Source organism: Cupressus sempervirens, chromosome 1, assembly GCF_028749045.1.
Source record: "Cupressus sempervirens isolate cs-2001-9-10 chromosome 1, ASM2874904v1, whole genome shotgun sequence".
In the NCBI taxonomy this organism is placed as follows: domain Eukaryota; kingdom Viridiplantae; phylum Streptophyta; class Pinopsida; order Cupressales; family Cupressaceae; genus Cupressus; species Cupressus sempervirens.
The window spans coordinates 734,508,945-734,528,899 of NC_143118.1; the positions used below are offsets into that span (position 1 = coordinate 734,508,945).

The following is a 19,955-nucleotide window of genomic DNA, read 5'->3' on the forward strand; positions in this document are numbered from 1 at the left end:
ATATCATGTCATTTCTCTTTATTGTTATGCCTATTTTGAGGTAATATTTTAGAGTGTGTGCATAGTGACAATTTCCATGATTATGTGTGAAGTTTAGTTCATTATCATGGCCTTTTTGTCCATTTACACAAATGTATCCCTATGCATCTAACCCTACCCTATTCACTATGATGCAATTTTCTAACATTCAAAGACATTCAAAGCATCTCCTAATCCAACATTCTAGAACACTGAGTAATCAATAGCAACACATTTTGATAATAAGAATTAAAAAAAGCTACATAGTCAAGCCCTTATCTATTATATTTTATAATTTAAAATAATAGAAATAGATTTAAGTAAAATTTCCTTTTGATATAACATCAATCTTTAAAAATGTATCTTGATATTACTAAGACCCCACGCATATAGAAATACTAAAAATGAAAGTTACATAACCTATAAATTTATAAAATATAACATCAACTAGTACCAAAAACAAAATTATCATATACCTACAAATGCGTCCTCTAATAAAACATTAATCTAACATGTACTAAATTAGACACTAACAAAAATACATTATTCTCAAATTTAATATTAAATAGATTTCAAAATCTTATTATTAATTAATTTTTTAAAATTTTAGTTGCCGAATTAAATATCACTCTATAATACTCAAATCTCATAATACATTATGCAAATCACTACTCCCAAGTATTAATTAACTTTATTTAATCATATATATTTTTAACATTGAATTAAACCAAAGTTCCCTTTTTCAAAAAGGTAGGCCACCACTAACTTCTAAAGTGTCTTTCTCCGTAGTAAAGGATAAGATCCCAAGGAATTTAGGTTATGCAAAAGATAAATGTCAAAGTTACTTTGGAAAATTGACACACAAAATCATACCGCAAAGCAAATTAGGGCCCAAGGGAGGGAACTTTACTGCCCTTTTAAACACTTTTTCGGACATAAATGATAAATTATAAATTATATACATTAGAGAGATTCCAAACCTTTTTTTGTTGATTACTTTTATAAATTAAAAATATTGTGGAACCAAATTTGGCAAAGTAAAGCGCATATTGTGCTTTGCAATTAGACTGTACAAAGAGACATGTGGAGCCCGTGATAAGGACAATGCTCTAAGTGGACAAGTTTTTTTTTTTTTTTTTTTTTCTAATTATTATTATTATTGAAACAAAGCAAGTTTACAAAGAATAACAGCTACACGAGATAGTTGGAAGAGAGATTCATCAAAACAAATCTAGCATTTGGCATTACATTGAGAGGACATAACAAAACACTTTGCAAAGGTCCATATGGCAGTTACTTTGAAGTTGATTCACTTGGTCTTTAAGTTGTTGTAGCTGGGCCATGGCCAACGGATTCCTTATAGATAAATCTAATATCTGAGACAACAAAAAAGCAACTTGAAAAACTACATCTAAGTACAACATTATGTTATCCCTTATTTTTCAGGCCACAACTTTATTTTGTATGTATGTTTTTGGTTTGTTTATTGTGTTTTTAATAGATTAGGGGAGATAATCAAATATATGTGCCTTCTAACTTTGTGTTTGGTCAAAGTTTAAAATTATTTGAATTTTGGCGAGTCTTATGTTTCTAATTAAGATTACATCAATATATTTTTTTATCAAGGTATTCAAAATAACAAGGGAAAAATGAGACCAATGATCGTGCACAAGAAACATCATATGTAAGCAATTGTTACCAAATCACATGATTGGTTACTTTAAGAATAAAGGGTACATTTCATTTAGTTATAGGTAGTCATCATTTACACTTGTAAATTCACAACTATAGGTGCAATGTTGTGTAACAAGTGAGGGTATTAAATCAACAAGTCCTATCATGACCATTGGATCACTCTCATCTCCTCTAAAAAGTTAAGTCCATATGAAATGCATAGTTGTTCTTGGTGAAAATTATTAATTATGTATGACTGATCAACAAAAATTGTTGGTGAATCCATATACATTGGGTCAATAGCTTTATAAAAATCAGGTGATTAGGTCAAAATATGTAGTGTTGTACTATTTGTGAATTCGAATTGTAGTATTGTACTATAAGTTTGAATTGATTTGTAATAGAACCTAATTGTAGTGTTGGGGTTGAATCCATGACTTGGACTGCTTAAGCTAAAATTTAGAACTAAGTGGGCTAATCTTGACCGTCAACTTATATCCAATTTTGTTGTTGTAGGAAGACCTCTTGAACAACGTGCAATGAATCCTCACTAATACTATGGACAAATTCAAATAAACTAGGAGTTGAACGCACCATACAAACTATCCAAAATGACAAGGGAAATTCGATGGCATAACCTTAAGATAATTTTCTAATCAATTTTGTTATTGTTCATGAAATTTCCAATCCATAATAATCAAAGTGCTTACTTATAGATTAGACCATGCAAATTTTTAACACTGTCAATTCTTTAATCCATCAGCTATTTTTATCAACTTTCGTCTCTTACTTTTATTCTTTGCCCCAATGACAAATTGTAGCTCTTAATCAAAATTGTTAGTATCAAAAATTTGCATGGTTTAATATACAAGTATTATTGTCAATGAGTTCTTGTATGCTTGTTAGGTTGAATAGTTTTTAATGAGTCCACTAAGGATAGACCTTGCTAAGTACAAAGGATGAGGTGGAGATCATGTTAGGGTGAATTTGAGTGAGCATATACATCTTATTCCTTGATTCTTAGTCAAAGAGGTATCATGGATGAATTCGATCGATACTCCTCAATCCTTCCCTCTTAACCAAAGAGGTGTCATAGACAAATTTTATGAAATAAAATATTCCTCAAATTTGACTATTAGTCAAAGAAGTCTCCGAGATAAATTTGAGCCAATGAAAACCTCTCAATTATTGATTCTTAATAAAACAAATTCCAATGAAATTTTGCTATTTTATTCTTACATTCTCTCATAGATAACCCAATGTGATCCAAAACATTGATGCTAAAAAAACAATGCACAATTTCATTTTATTTCAAATGAATTGTAAAAATATGATAATGTTAAGAAATTCCAATTTCAAGTTTTTACTCTATATCAAATATTTTTTAAAATTATTGTTATCTATTTGTTTTCGAGGTTTGCTTAGTTGTTTGTTTGTTAAATTCAGAAAACAAACAAAATAATAAATAGCTCTAACTAAAACAACATTATAGAAAAAATAAATTGAAAAAACAAAGTTATCATTGGAAGATTAACGGCCACGTAACTACTTTCGACGCCAATAGCGTGGTCGGCCGTTAAAGAGCCGAAAATGGATGACTGAAAAAACAAACTCCGTTTAGTTTGTCCAGTAGATCAGCATCCAATAATAAAAATTGACTGTGATGTAAGAAGGATCTACAGCGGCCGTCATTGGGAATTTCAACTGAATTTGACGGTCTGACAAGTCTCTGCGGTAATTTTTTATAATGGGGTTAAAAAGGAAACATGTTCATAATCTTTCAGGATTCTTAGCAGGAATTGCAACTGTAGAGAAAATTAGGTCTGTGGGCATTGGTTTCTGTGCTTTCTTGCTGATGTTTGGAAGCATTTTATATGATTTTCTCAGGTTAGAGAAGTGTGAAGTAATTCTGGAATCTAGAAGTGAGGGAGCTCTGAAATCTGTCTTGCTTGGGAATCGCTTGAGGCTTGTCGAGTAGTTCGAAGTGGTAAGTGCAGAGTATTTTTATTCATTGATTTGGATTGCAGATTAGATTTTTTTTATAGTTTGAACTTCAAGAACTGAAAGCATCAAGTTTTGTTGTTATAAATTGGGGAAACTCGGATTTGTGGGGATTTTGTGTGGGGAATGCTGTCGTAGAAGTATTTGCAGTTGGAAATTTTGCTGTTTGTGTTAAAGATAAATGGAACAGACCTCTAGCAAGCTGAAATTGCGATAAAATAACAGATGTAATCGAGAATCTCTTGAATGGCCGTGTGCCTGAAATCTGGATATTTAGATTTAGGTAACTTGAAATCTGTTTTCCGGTGCTTCTTAGGTCGCTTTGGCACCGGGTAGGAATCTAGCCGTGGTGATATCTTTGTGAATGCAGTTTATTTTCAATGATTAGACTTGGATCGTGTGTGCGGCATTTTAATTTTTACTGCGCATTGATAAGAAACCATTTCTGCTTTGTTTCTGAACAGAACATGTAAACATACAAGATTACAGAGGAAAATATCGCTGCATTTATATGCATAAAGATCTTATGGCCGAGGAGAGGATATTGCATAAAGGTTCATCATTAAGTACTGTAGATCGTTGACAGATTTGTTGAAGATGTAGAGAAATTTGCTCAAAACTTTCGAGGGGTATACGAATCGGCTTCCTGTGCCTTAATTCTGTGAATTGATCAGAAATGGGATCCATTTGTTTGAGTGCATTGCCATTGAGTTGTATGCTAGGGTTTGTTTTGCTTATTTCAGGCGTATTTGCGGATGTTCCGTCTCAATATTTTGATTGGACAGTTTCCTACGCGAATTTCGCTCCGCTAGGTGTTGAAAAGCAAGTGAGCCATGGAAACTCTGTCCATTTAAATAACTTCCATCATATTTTCACTGATTGAAAGAACTTTAATGGCATGATATATTCACTGATTGAAAGAACTTTGAAGACGTGATAGTTTCACTGATTGCAAGAACTTTTGGTGATGATTGTGTAAATATGTTCAAATCAAAGATTAAAGTCTTTGATTTATCTTGAGAGTAAGGAATATATTTTTTCCATTTAAGAAGTTTAGGCCCGTGTAATAATTTGTAGGTGTTTGTAGGTAATAACCATCAACGATCAGTTCCCAGGTCCCGAGCTAGAGACCGTGACGAATAATATAATCTCTGTAAATGTTCACAACAATCTGGATGAACCATTTCTTATCACATGGTACGCCATTATTTTCCTTTACAGCCACTTCTATTTAAGCTCCTCTGTTTAAAATTGTCAAAATTAACAGGAATTATTTTACAGGAACGGAATTCAACAGCGGCGAAGCTCATGGCAAGACGGAGTGCTTGGAACAAACTGTCCAATTCCTCCAGGGCGGAACTGGACATACACTTTTCAAGCCAAGGATCAGATCGGCAGCTTCTTCTATTCTCCCTCGCTGCTTTTACACAGAACAGCAGGAGGCTACGGCGGCATCAGGATCCACAACCGCGATGTCATTCCCGTTCCCTTCCCTGCGCCCGCAGACGATTTCACCCTTCTCATCAGCGACTACTATAACAGAAACCACAAGGTAGCTTCAGCTCCCTGCAACTGCATCTTTTCTTGACAGAAGTTTACACAAACATTAATTCATTTTAGTCCATCCTCGCAATTACATCTTTTCTCGACTAAAATTTACACACACATTAAATCAATTTAGTCCATCCCTGCAATTACATATTTTCTTGGCTGAAATTTACAGAAACATTAATTCATTTTAGTGCATCTCAATTCTCAGGACATCAGAGCTGCCCTCGACGCAGGGTTTCTGATAGGGCAACTGGACGGAATCACAATCAATGGCAGAGGACCCTACAGAACCGTCTTGGCTGTTCAACCCGGTAAAGCCATACTGCTACCTCAAAAGTTTTCCTTACACAATTTACATGAAAATTTCTACAGCTATTTCCAATGTTGCAGCTATGATCCTTTAAATCTATGCTTATGATGAGCAATTTGCCTCAAAAATATTCTTTATAGACTAAACAAAGACCATCTACAGTAAAAACTCTACAGCTATTACAAATGTTGCAGTGATGATCCATTCAATCAATTGCTTATGCCAAGCAATTTGCCTCAAATCTTTTCCTTGTACACTAAAAACACTATTTACATGAAAAATTGCAAAGCTATTTCAAATGCTGCAGCTATGATCCTTTAAATCTATGCTTATGCCGAGCAATGTGAACAATCTGGTTTCAGGGAGCACCTTCAGGATCTGCATTCCCTAAAAACATTTCCTTGTACACTGAAGAAAGACTTTTTACATGAAAAATTCGACAGCTATTACAAATGTTGCACTTAATATCTTTCAAGTCTATGCTTCTGCTAAGCGATTTTGAAAATTCTGGTTTCAGGCAGCACCTACAGGTTCCGGATCTCAAACGTGGGCACACAAACAACCCTAAATTTCAGAATCCAGAATCATCGGATGCTTCTGGTGGAAACAGAGGGCTCGTACACTCTTCAGGACTACTACCAAACGCTGGACATTCACGTGGGGCAGTCATTCTCCGTCCTGGTCACTGCAGACCAGTCTGTACCGGCCTCCACTTCCTTCTACATCGTAGCCTCCTCCCGTTTCGTGGACCCAGTGAAGACGGGTACAGCTCTTCTTCAGTACGGTGCAGCGACCACACCTTCACCTCCATCAGGCTCACCTCCGGACGGACCTGATCCCCTCGACTATGATTACTCCTTCAACCAGGCCCGGGCCATCAGGTGGGTCCAATTTCTCATGTCCATATCAATTGAATACATCGATTTGTTCAACTCAAATCTCATGCCCCGTTGCAGTACCCGATTCAGTTTATTTAAACTTTGCTTTTCTGATTGTGGGTCCAAATCCTCATGTGCATATCGATGGTAAACATCGATTTGTGCAACTCAAATATCATACCCTGTTCTAGTACCCGATTCAGTTTTATTTAAATTTTGTTTTTCTGATTGTGGGTCTAAATCCTGATGTGCATGTCAATGGTAAACATTGATTTGTGCAACTCAAATATCATGCCCTCTTCTAGTACCCGATTCAGTTTCATTTAAACTTTGTTTTTCTCATTGTGGGTCGAAATCCTCATGTGCATATCAATGGTAAACATCGATTTGTGCAACTCAAATATCATGTCCTGTTCTAGTACCCGATTCAGTTTCATTTAAATTTTGTTTTTCTGATTGTGGGTCCAAATCCTAATGTGCATATCAATTGTAAACATCGATTTGTGCAACTCAAATATCATGCCCTGTTCTAGTACCCGATTCAGTTTCATTAAAACTTTGGTTTTCTGTTTGTGGGTCCAAGTCCTCATGTGCATATCAATTGTAAACATCGATTTGTGCAACTCAAATCTCATGCCCTGTTCTAGTGCCTGATTCAGTTTCATTTAAACTTTGTTTTTCTAATTGTGGGTCCAAGTCCTCATGTAAACATCGATTTGTTCAGCTCAAATCTCATGCCATGTTGTAGTACCCGATTCAGCTTCATTTAAACTTTGTTTTTCTGTTTGTGGGTCCAAATCCTCATGTGCATTTGTTCAGCTATAATCCGATTCAGTTTCATGAATATTTGCTTTTGGGCAGATGGAATTTGACAACAGGTGCATCATGTTGTAGTACTCATTAAAAATTTGTTTCTCTTTTTGTGGTTAGATGGAATTTGACAACTGGTGCAGCAAGGCCAAATCCGCAGGGGTCTTTCCACTACGGCCTCATAAATGTGACAAGAACAATTCAACTTCAGAACACGGCGCCCCTCATTGGTGGGAAGCAGCGATTTGCCGTCAATGGCGTCTCATTTGTTTATGGCGACACTCCTCTGAAATTGGCCGACTACTTTCAGATTAACAATGTGTTCGCCCTCGGTGGCGTTCCTGATTCGCCTACAGGACAGGCTGCCCCGGGCTATGGGACTCCTGTCATTGATACTGTAGAGAAAGCATTTGTTCATATTGTGTTTCAGAATACGGAGACTGTTCTTCAGACATGGCATGTGAATGGTTACTCTTTCTTCGTTGTCGGGTGAGCAGGATAGCATTTCAATTTTTAATCTCCCAAACTCGTTATCTCTTGTATGGGCTCACTTTCATCATCTGATAAGAATTTGGAATCAGGATGGATACAGGAGTATGGGACAAAAGCAAGCAATCCACCTATAACATGCTTGATGCAGTGACTCGCTCAACAATCCAGGTAATCTTAAAGCATTTCCAATTTATGTTTGGCTTATCTAATTGGCAAATGTTTTACTCATTAATTGCATATCGCACGGTTTTTTTACCGTAGAAGATATTGAAAATAGTTCTATTCATTTCTTTCTTTCTTTCTTTCTTTCTTTTTTCCTATCATCAGTGCGAAGCCGACAAAATGCCTGTTTATTGATATTTATTTATTATTTAATATTAAATTTAAATTACAATCTTGTTGTATTATAATTTTAAAATGATTAATTAATTAATTATAAACAGGCATTCAATGATGAGCTTATTTGATGGATAAATCAAACAGTTTTGTGATTTTGTTTTATATCAATATTAGAGATCACATTTCAAAATCTGTTATGGTCTCATAAATCATCCAATGTGAATGTTGATGCTCACAAAATCATGCACCTTAAAATCTCGAAACACGGCTCTCCCATCATACTGAATTATGAATATAATTTTCAATCTTGATACAAACAAAAACCATAGGCAGTAAAATCTAGAAACTCAACAACAATTGCTATGAACAGTGGAAATCTAATCTGTTTTAGATTTTTCTTTGCAAGTCCAAATAGTCTATGAGCTCATCATGAACCAAGCAAATTTTCTTTTTTTGAAAAAAAATTTCCCTTTGCATTAGATACATCCAGGAAAAAAATAAAATATATAAGTGCCTACACAGAACTTTTCACTTTGTTATCATTATTATATAACACACGTATTACTATAAAATGGTTTATTATTTTCATATCATGTGTTATATCTTTATAATTTGAAATTATACTTTTAGACTCTTTTTTTAAAAAAAAATTAGTAGAGGCTCAAGTCAACATTAATTATTATGTATTAGTATTAATTATTATTTTATTAAGCACAGGTAGATTTCAACCCAAGACTTGTGTTGTAGGCTCTTTGCCTTATACTTGTAGACTTATTATGAACCAAACGAATGTCCTTATTTTTGGGATTGTCTTTTATTTTATATTAGATACATCTAACTTGATCAAACAATTTTTGTATGTTGTTCTTATTATATAATTTAAGTTAATTATTATTATTATAGAATGTATCAATGATATGATGTCACTCTTATTATTATTTTTATTACTAACATCACATTATATAAAATGAAATCTACCTTAAAATTCATTAGTAATTACAATTTTTGTTCTTTGTGAAATTGTCTTTTTCTTTATATTAAATATATCTAAAATTGTGTTTTACAAGTATTTATCCAAACAAAAACTTTTCATTTTATTATTATATAATAAAATTATTAGTATTAGTTTAAATTGCATAAGTAATTGAATTATTTTTATCTTTAAAATCATGTGCTATATATCTACATTTTATGAAATAGTTTTTTAATATTTTGAAGAAAAGTTCCATCTATAAATGTACAGCACATCTTTGCCCTATAGATATCAGAATTTCTACCTTTCTCTTTATTTTGGTTTCATTATTTCTATATTTTTTTTTGTACCTTTAGCCTGAATTAATAACTGATCTCTACTAATGTAGTTAATAATATAATTGATGCATTTCAGGTGTATCCCAAGTCATGGACAGCTATAATGATGGAGTTGGACAATGTGGGCATGTGGAATATAAGGAGTGAGAATTGTGTGAGGCGATACTTGGGTCAAGAGTTGTATATGAGAGTAACTAGCGAGGATGGTTCTCAAAATGAAGATCAGATGCCACCTAATGCCATGCTTTGTGGTAGAGCAAATTCTGCTCATTAACATTGGTTTAAACATTATTTTTTAACCAGATAAAAGATGAGTTGTAATGTCCATTATTTTCAAATTTGTAAGAAAGCAATTTATGATATTAAAATTTGTGATTTAATATAATGTAAATCAAAGTTCAACAAAGTGAGTGAAGAATAAATATATTATAAATATGATATTAAAGATTTGGTAAAACAAAATGATAGTTTTTTCATTCTTTTTCATTTTTCAAGAGATTGTTGTTGAATGGAAAATATGTATTTAATGTAAATAAATACTTTTAGATGTATTTTTAAGAGAAAAAAAATCAATATGTTCTTTTCAAACATGGTGTATATAAAATAGTATGAATTTTTAATCTAATAGTATTATTTTATATTTTCAATTAATTTTTAATCACTTATATAATAATGATTTTATTTGTAAGTCTAGGCATTATCATATATCAGCATTATTCGATTTCCAGTAGATGGCATCAGCAGATGATGTCAAGTATTAGCGGCTCTTTTGGATCCTTCTTCTGAGATCGTTAGTATTACTATTTATATTCATCTCGGTACTTGATGCTTATTTTTCCCTACTCTATTGAGCCTGATTTAGCTACAATCTTAGTATGGAAACCAATGTTAGCTTATTTCATTCCTCAAAGGTTCGTACCATGGCATTTAGAGGTAACGTGAAACCAGAAAGATGGAATCATCTTTTAAATCCTGTGGATGACATGACTAGGATTGTTGTTAACCATGTCTTAGGGGAAGGTTTTTTTAGTTATGACTTCTCTTGGAAAACCAATAGCGACATTGTAGGTTCCTTTATAGGTTGTCTAGCCAAAGCCAAAGTGGAGAAGTGGGCAATTATCAGGCTTTTCTATAATGTATTCAATCCAACTTGGTGTGTAGGTCTTGAAGAAGTTGTTTAGAGTATAGATGAAAAACTTAGGATCCCTCTCCCAGAGCTTTGCATGGCGCATCCGCTTGGGAGCTTTGAGCTAGCCATTGTCCCTAGATGTCTCTCTTTGGTAATCCAAGATAATGCCTAATTTTTTCAAGAAAGGCCAAAAATGGAAACCAACATCCATTTTCTTCTTAGGTGGAGAGGGATCTTAGAAGACCATAGCAAGGTCTGGCTCAAGAACATCTTCAATTCCTATATTCAACCAAGAGTGGAGCTTGATAACCTAGAAGCTTTAGATTTTTGTATCCCGGATATGGAAAAGTCCAGTAGGGAGAAAAGTGCCTTCATATTTCTACCAAACTTCCAAGTCGAGAACCCTAAGGACATAGTGGAAATCGTCATGGTGTACTGGAAATAGGAAGGTTACAGTTTATTGGTGTCCCCTGCCTGATAGTTTTTTTTCAATGTAGAATTTTGATCATTTCAGATGCTAGTTGGAGGTTTTCTCTTCTTGGTACTCCTTTCCTGCCTTTTGGAATATTTGTATTTCAATTGGTATCAATTTATGTCTCTTAGTTTCCTCCTCCTTCGTATTTTGGGTACTGGTTATGTTTTGGGCCCTTCCTTTCTCCTTGCTTCTGTTCTTCTCTAATTCTGATAGGTTTCACTTGCCCTAGGCAATCAATATTAATGTAACCCCTGTTCATCTAATTTCAAAATAGAATCATAGTTCGTGATGAATTTGTTTTTTAGTTTTTGCAATATCTGTACGATGATTGTAGGCTATGCATATCGGTCTTCTTATAAATGTATGAATAATGTCAGAATCTTGGTATTAACTTCAGAAATTGGTAATATCAATTTGCAAGCTTACATTCCACACATTCCAATTCATGTAGAAAAAATCAGATTTGAATTAAATTCAAAATGTGAAAGAAACATATAAGGAAATAAATCAATAAACTATAGTAAGCAACAACAAAGAGGTAATGAAATGTTTTAATGGAAAATGTTGATCACTCCTAATCTTTCTCAATATAGTACAATATAGTATGCATGGATTATTCACTAATCTGGACACTACAAGTGCGTATAAACATTAAAAGGACACAAATATTAAAAATTGATAAGTTAGATGGTATTCTACCAACCCATAATAAACTAATAGCTAAGGAGAAAAGTGTTAAATTTGTTATAGAAAAGGTTCTATCCAATCTTGTTGGATCTCTTCATTCACTCTTGTTGGTCTAATACTACTAATACTTGTGGAAAGAAATATTGTCTTTGAATGTAGGTTAGTAGAAGGACTATCTCATGAGGTATATGCAGTCGTGACTAGCATCATTAGTCTGAATTTTGAAGACAAGCTGAATACTACAAGAAAAGTTATTCCTGTCAATATCAGATCTAATCATTGGACACTATAAGATCTCATTAATTAGGAATATAGTGGGAAATGCCCCTTTTAAACTCTATCTAATATAGGACCTTGGTCCTGGGCAAGATTGGAGGTTTTCTTACTCTATTCTTTCCTACCAGTGCCCGTTTGAACAAAGAACAGTTTAACTATCTTTTTAGCATCTAAATATAATATAAAGGCTTAGGCCATTTACGATCAAAAAAATCAATAAATAAATAATTTTATAAATTACTTTAAAAATGTATAAATCATAAGATGATTTATTTTTAAATGACCATTCTACTTACAATAAATAATTAAGTTCAATGTAGAGAATGTAGTTAAAAATAAAAGATATAGACAAATAAATATAAAGTGATGGATGATCTTGCAATTATATGCTTCCTCATATTAAGATGATTTTTTAATCTCCACACATCATTCATTATATGCACCACAAGGTCAACATGAGCCAAAACTACAACGCCCCACTCCTTCCTCGTTTCAACTTGGACAGAATAGAATAATCCCACTACATTATATTTAAGAGGGGTGGTGGTTTTAAAGAATTTGTATTGTTACTAATATGACATTTCACTCATAATGATGACATGCACTTCTAGTGGTTGGGAAATTACTAAAAGTAAATTGGAACTTAAAAGCAAATTTAGCATTGATTATTTTAATAAAGATTTTTCATCTATTAAAATAAAACTTAAGATTGCAAGATATATTGGAAAGTGATAAATTTTAGTAATAGGAAAAATTCAAATGATAAAAGTATAGTTCTTAGGTGAAATGAAGAGGGTATAATGTAAAAGTATATTGATTATCAAGAGTTATAGAAAAAAATCATGTTATGTTATTGCATTTGATGTTTTAGACATCTATAATTCATCAAAATATGCAAAAAAAAAAATCTTGGTATTTTGTATAGCTTTATAAGGAGTATGCAAGTACACAATCAAGTTTTCATTTCCTTCAAATAAAATAAGAGATGGTTGATGTGAATGGTATTGACAACCTTTGAGAACATTGTAAAATCTTTTGTAGCTCTCTAATTTACTTTAGTTGACATTTTTATGTGTTTAATTAGACATGATTGTGCACTTCCTTATCTATTTTGATAAACTTTAGAAATCACTGGCCACGCTAGAGGACATGGAGGGGAAATGGCACACATAGAGAAGGCAGACAAGAGTATCAAGGAAATCTAAGGTGGAGATAGAGTTAAAGATGGATGTGGGGAAATTTGGGAAATAGAGTAGAAGAACGAAGCAGATGCCAAGGGAGGTGGCTAGTGGCAAGAAACCTACCTTGGAGTCCTTGACAAAAGGTAGAAAATGATCATTCTATCATGGAATATGAGGGGGTTGAATAGCCCTCAAAAATAGTTTTCCCTCAAGCAACAGCTGTCTAACCTAAAAATTGATATCCTTCTGATCTAGGAAGTTAAAACGACTATGTCTAATTTGGAATGTATTGCTAGTTATATTTGGCTAGGTGCTATTTTTTGTTATAGTGAAGTGGAGGGAGTGTCAGGAGGTGTGGCCACTTTATGGAACCCAAGTGCTGGTAAAGGAAATTTTATACATTGTTCTAAAAACTATCTTATTATTGAACATAGGAAAGATGACAAGATCTAGAATATTGTTAATGTGTATGCCCCAAACTCAAGACAAGGAAGAAATTGTCTATGGGAGGAGTTGCCTATCTTTCTCTCTCGTAACAAAAATACTTTATATATGGGAGATTTTAACTCCCCTCTATACCCCTCAGAGAAGGTTGGAGGAATGGTGGATTTTAATGATCGTGTGCAAGATTTTGTTCAATTCATTAATAAAAATGACTTAATGGATATGGAGAGGCATGGAGTGAAGTTCACTTGGTTGAACAATAGGAAGGGAGTTGACCTTATCCAAGTCAAATTGGATTGATTTTTGGTCCCAGCTGGCTGGGAGGGTCTGACTTCCTCCTCTCTCACAGGATTACCTAGGACGGTCTCCGATCATGCTCCCATCTTTTTTAATTGGAAAGAAGCATCCCAGGGGGCCCAAGACCCTTTAGATATGAAATAATGTGGCAATCTCATCCTAATTTTAGTACTTGGGTGGTGGAATGGTGGAGGATTAGTGTGGAAGGAACAATTGTGTACAAATTTTCTGCTAAAATGAAGAATGTTAGATGGAATGTGTGACCTTGGAAGAAAATATTTTTTGGGGATATCATTAAGACTAAGGCAAAGGTTGAAAAGAAGTTAGAGGAGCTCCAAAAAGCTATGGGGAAGGCTTAGCCTCAAAAGATATGATTCTGGAAGAGGATAACTATAGGAAGGTTTGGAAAGATGCGATGATCAGAGAGGAGACCTTTTGGAAGCAAAGACCAAGGGTGTTGTGGCTCAAGCTGGGGGATAGGAATACTGCTTTTTTTCATAGGTCGACATTGATCCATAAAAAGAGAAACACGATTGACACTGTTAAAGATGATAATAACATGAAGCTCACTAAAACTGAAGAGATAGCTAACTGGGCTATTGCTTACTTCAAGAACTCTTATAAAGAGGAGCACAGAAATATCAAGGAGGAGGACAGATGATGGCTAATTAATTCCATGCCCATAGTGATCTTGGTGGAGGAGAATGAGGAAAACATAGTTGGTTATTGAGGAGGAAGTTCATAGAGCTATCTTCTCTATGAAAGCCTATAAATCCCTAGGCCTTGATTGTTTCCCCCCTTGGCTTTCTTTCAACACTTTTGGGAAGTGGTTAAATTGGATCTACTTTGGGTTGCTCGTGAGTTTTTTAGAACTAGAAAGCTTCTCAAGAAACTCAATAAAACATTTTTTTCCTTGATCCCTAAGGTCAAAGAACCAAGGGCCTTCTCTGATTTCAGGCTGATTAGCCTATGTAACACCACTTATAATATCTTTTATAAAATTATGGTGAACAGGTTAAAACCATTGCTGCATAAATTCATAGGGAAAACCCAGAATGGGTTTTTTTCTGAGGTGTCAAATCCTTGATGCAGCCATAACCACTCATGAGGTGCTTCACTCTATGGATAAGAGCAGTAATCTGAGTATGGCTTTGAAACTTGATATCTCTAAAGCTTATGATAGGATCAACTAGACCTTCTTGTATGAAGTTATGGTTAAGATTGGTTTTAGTCAAAAGGTTATAAGGATGGTTAAATCAATGATAGAAATTGTTAATTACTTGGGGCTAGAGAATGGTTCACCTTGGGAGAACTTTGGAGGGGAGAGCAGACTATGATAGGGTGACCCTATCTCTCCCTACTTGTTTATTATGGTGGCAGAAGTGCTAGGAAGGGTGTTTCTGAGAAAGATGGAAGGGAGGGGGGGAGATCAAAGGTATTAAACCTGCCTCCACGCTTCCACTAGAGGTGATTTAGTAGTTTGTGGATGACACTTTCCTAAGTGGGGAATCCTCTATGGATGAAGCTAGGGCCTAGAAACTAGTCTTGAAGGTTTATGTGGTCAATGCAAGACATAAAATTAAGTTGGATAAAAGTAAGGTTTTCTTCTTCAACACTCCCCCTGATATTTGGAGGAGGATCTTAAATATTTTGGGGTGTAATACTATTGTGCTCCTTGATACGTATCTAGGCCTTCATTTGATGGTGGAAGGTCTAAGTAACAAATTTTGGAATACCATCTTGGAAAAAATGGAAAAGAAGTTGATTAGGTGGAAAGATAAAACCCTAAGTAGTGCGGATAAGTTTCAACTTCTCAAAATTACTCACTATATGGTAGGGAAATTGGAGAAAATTCAATAAAACTCCCTTTTGTCAGGAGGAAGTGAGAAGAATAGTTTAATCTTGGTAAGTTGGGACACAGTTTGTAAACCTAAGAGTAGAGGAGGCTTGGGAGTTAGAAGGATATCTAATTTGAATAATGTGCTTCTCACTAAGGTGGGGTGGAACCTAATGAAGGAGGAGGCCAATTGGTGTAAAACTTTGAAATTTGAAATTATCTCACTACATCTAGAGAAATGATCTTCCTATGGGATCTAAGATTTGGGGTAATATAGTGAGAAACAAAACTCTTTTGAGAGAAGGGTTGAGGTGGCTGGTGGGTTATGGTAATCAGATTAATTTTTGGGAGGATTTGTGGCTTACTGAAAAACATCTAACAAGAATGAAGTATGGGTCCCTTCCGGATCACCTTTAGGAGTAGGTGGGGAATAAGGTTGTCGATTTCATTGGCCCATGGATGAAGTGGAAAAAGGTTGAATTGCAACATAATGCTTTAGATGGTGGGGAGTTGATCAAAGAGCTAAATGGTCTTCTTGAGGGGTACAAAATCTTGAGAGTGAACCAGAATGATACGTCCATTTGGAAGGCTACCTCTATAGGGGAGTTCTCTATTAGATCTGCTTATGAATTAATGTTTGATAAAGCCTTAGAGCCTAATTACTAGGGGAATATATGGTTTAACCATTTAATCCCAAAGATTAATATTTTTTGGTGGACCACCATTCATGAAAAAATACTCACTATTGATAATCTCATGAAAAGGGGATTTTAATTATCCAATAGATGCTATTTGTGCAAGAAAGCAGAGGAAAATATTACCCACATGTTCCTTGATTTTAATTATGCTTCTAATGTTTGGGGGAGGCTATTACAGAAACTGGATGTGACTTGGGTGTTTAATAAGGGAATCAAGCAATTTGTTGAGTGTTGGCAAGGTCCTTTTATCCACCCCCTCCTTGTCAATATGTGGAAGGTAATCCACCCCCCACCCCCCCCCCCCCCCCCCCCCCCCCCCAATGTCTACTGGGGTAATTTGGAAGCAGAGAAATAATAGGGCATTTAGGAATGAAGAGAGAAGTGAGGAGTTTGTTGTGAACAATTTTTGCAAACTTCTGGTTGAGAATATGAAGTGCATCATGTGGAGGAAGCTGACGATCCCCCCTAATCAGCTAGATATTAGGATTGCCAAGTGCTATAATTTGGAGGAGGGGATAATGGAGATTGATAATTCCAATCTATTGGCAAGGAAAAGGACATGATAGAAGCCCCCAAGAGAGAACTGGATTAAGCTCAACTTTGACGATGTTGCTAGAAAGGAGGGATTGATAGGTGGAGGTATAGTTAGAGACAATGAGGGTAAGATGTTCTTGACCTATACATGATAGCTAGGGAAAGCTGCATCCAACAATATTATGGAATTAATGGCTCTTTTTTGGGGTTTGAAATTGGTGATTAGTGTTGGATGGGAAAACATGGAGATTGAAGGTGACTCAAAAATCATTATAGAGACTATAAAAGGCATCATGAAGGAAGGGTGGGCTATCAAACGTATTGTAGAAGGCATCAAACACTTATTAATTATTTTAAAAAGATTTGAAATGCATCATATTTTTTTGGAGGGAAATGGGGTGGCTGATGGAATGATGGCTTTAGGTCTAAATGTGAAGGGACTATGATGCTGGAGGGAATTCAATGCCTTGCCAAACTTGGTAAGAGATTTAGTGAAATAAAGAAATCAAGAATGATGAAATCTTGCTGGAGGATCCTTTTAAATTATAGTGACTTGTTGTTGAGTAGGCAGATGAGACAGAGTCATTTTGGACAGATGGCAAGGAGTGGCAGAAAAGGCACTTGTGATAAATTTGCATGGCCTAGAACTAAAAAGAATTTTGAAGTTTGAGATGAATGATTTTTTAATGATTTTTTTGTGCATGTCCTCATACATTTTGATGAGTAAAAGTTCAAATTTTAAAAGGCTTGGGAGTATTGGGAATGATGGAAAAGATTGGAGAAGAGATAGAGGCGGTCGACACATGACATTTATGTCTAGATGGGAGACAACTATTATTAACAATAAAGGCCTTTATATTTGCTTAAGGGCCATTATTTTTGGACCTAAGTGTGACTGCATTCTTAGCAGTTACCTCTGGGTTTGGGAGAAGGAGAGAGTTTTAGAGAAAATTATAGAGATGGGGGGAGATCTTTTGCGAATTGATCCATCCATGATAGAGGAGAGTGTTAGGAATCCACTAGTGTAGTACATGCTGAAGGAGGGATCATCCTATTTATGGAGACATTGAATGGGTGTGATGAGAATTGTTCCCTATAGTTTGTCAATTCTTGGGAGGATCGAAGAGTCATGATTAATGGAATCTCATTTCATATCTCAAGAAGAAGTCATCTCTTTGGAAATAGGACTTGCTATAAGGGGAAGGAAATGGAAAAAAGTGACAAGGGTGGCTGATGAAATGAGTCTGCATCGCTTCTTCTTGTAAGGGGAGGAACCTATTCAACATAGAGGAGGGTTTATGCAGGAGAAGCTCCTCGAGCCATAGAATGAAGTTTGTCTGATGTTTGTAAAGTACTTAACTCTAGAAGGGAGGTATGGTGCTTGTTATTACTATCATTTCCCTCTCCTAAACCATTTTTTCCATCATGACTTTATTTCCATTCCATTCTTTCTGTTACATGATTTAGTGGATACAGTTAATGATGTTAAATAAAAAATGAAGAAGGGAGTTAAATATACGATTTTGCATCAAGGGTTGATGTTCCGGTTTTATCAATTTCACCTTTCTTTGGTCCCCCCAAGGATTTTTGAGATTGATATTCCTGCCCACCCCAACCCCCATCCCCAACAGGTCCCCCTTAGGATCATGGGCCCCAGTGCCCCTACCCTAAAGCCTTTGCCCAATGGGTCCCCTATTGAATTGAAGCCCCCCCCCCTCAGGTAAAAAACTGAAGTCAGATAAAGGGAAAGAGAAGGAATAGGAGGAATCAGAAGATGAGGGGAGAGGTGGTAGAAGGAGGTCAAGAAGGATTGTGAAATCCAATGTTAAAAGGAAGCTGAGATCTGGGGCCTCATAGGAGGAGGAGTCGGATTTGAAGGTGATGGGCCATCCTTTAAAAAGGATTAAAGAGAAGGCCTCAAATTTTGGTGAGGGGAACATGGAGGAGGAGGAAGTGGAGGTTTTTAATTCCTCAAGGTTTGGCTCAGGAGATGGGATTAAAGGGAGGAAAGAGATGATGCATGTTTCAACCACCGTTGGGTTGGGATGTGTGGACTTAACTCAGGACTAGTTCCCTGAAACTATGGATAGAGTGCCCTCTTGTATTACAATATCCTCTCCTGTAAGGGTTTCTTCCAAAGATAATATTATTCCTAACCCCCCAATTGTGTAGGATGTCACTAAGGAGCAAGTGGATGGCTACCATTGTGACAAGTAGGAGGTCATCAAGGAGGTTTGGAAGATGGTTGGAAATGAAATATGGGAGAGAATCTGTGCACTAGAGGAAAGAATGTGTCTCTTGACTAAATTTACTATCAAGGTGACGCATGCTGCTGCTACCACATTACATCTACTAAAAGACTGGAAGGGTGATTTGACTAATGAGGGCTTCAAGATCTTGTTTGACTTCCTTATAGAAGATTGGGCTAAAATCCTCCTAGGGAGGAAGGATGCCAAGAAGACTTAGGGCTCTTTCCTCCTAGTTTTTAATGTTTTTTTTGTGGGTTGTTGAACTTTGTTGGGTTTAAGGTGGTAGTGCCCTTGTCTTTTTGCTTTCTTAGTTTTATACGTTCTAATACAGGTAGTACGTGTGTTATGCCCATTGATACTTTTTTAGTTGTGATTCCGAACAATATTTTTGTGGTAGGGGTAATTTTGGTTAGTGGTAATCTGCTGGTGGTTCACCAATTTGACTGTTTAATGGGCCAACCCCCTTGTTTTGGCTACTTTTTAATTCAAAAACATTTTGTCACTTATTTTCTAATATAAACACGAATATGTTGGTGAGGCACATATAACAACACATCTTACTATAGCAAAAATTATAACTCCATATATGTTGCACTTTTATAAATGAAATGGTCAACACAAATATGATTTTTTGACTTTGATCACCTAAAAAAACATATATATTTTATTAGTTTCTATATTTATTGTAAATATCTATAGTTTTTTGCATAACCCTCCTCTCAGGGTTAACATATGAAGTTGTTCAACAAACTAGTTATGCCCAA

General features: G+C 35.2%; 1 protein-coding gene across 1 annotated transcript; it reads left to right on the forward strand.

Moving 5' to 3' along the window:
• Positions 1–3,370: 3,370 nt before the first annotated feature.
• LOC149580020 (L-ascorbate oxidase homolog) lies at positions 3,371–9,846 on the forward strand. Its single transcript, XM_089788422.1, has 10 exons — positions 3,371–3,426; positions 3,580–3,679; positions 4,158–4,519; positions 4,781–4,890; positions 4,975–5,245; positions 5,453–5,555; positions 6,072–6,435; positions 7,363–7,731; positions 7,824–7,902; positions 9,461–9,846. Exons 3-10 carry the CDS (start codon positions 4,370–4,372, stop codon positions 9,656–9,658), a joined length of 1,644 nt encoding a protein of 547 aa, XP_089644548.1. The 5' UTR covers positions 3,371–3,426; positions 3,580–3,679; positions 4,158–4,369; the 3' UTR covers positions 9,659–9,846.
• Positions 9,847–19,955: the final 10,109 nt, after the last annotated feature.

What these genes read in the sequence shown, in the direction of transcription:
- LOC149580020 (XM_089788422.1), top strand. Translation starts at nt 4,370, where the DNA reads ATGGGATCCATTTGTTTGAGTGCATTGCCATTGAGTTGTATGCTAGGG. An exon ending in AACCAGGCCCGGGCCATCAG is followed by an intron (nt 6,436 to 7,362) that starts GTGGGTCCAATT and finishes TTTTGTGGTTAG; the next exon opens with ATGGAATTTGACAACTGGTG. An exon ending in TACTCTTTCTTCGTTGTCGG is followed by an intron (nt 7,732 to 7,823) that starts GTGAGCAGGATA and finishes ATTTGGAATCAG; the next exon opens with GATGGATACAGGAGTATGGG.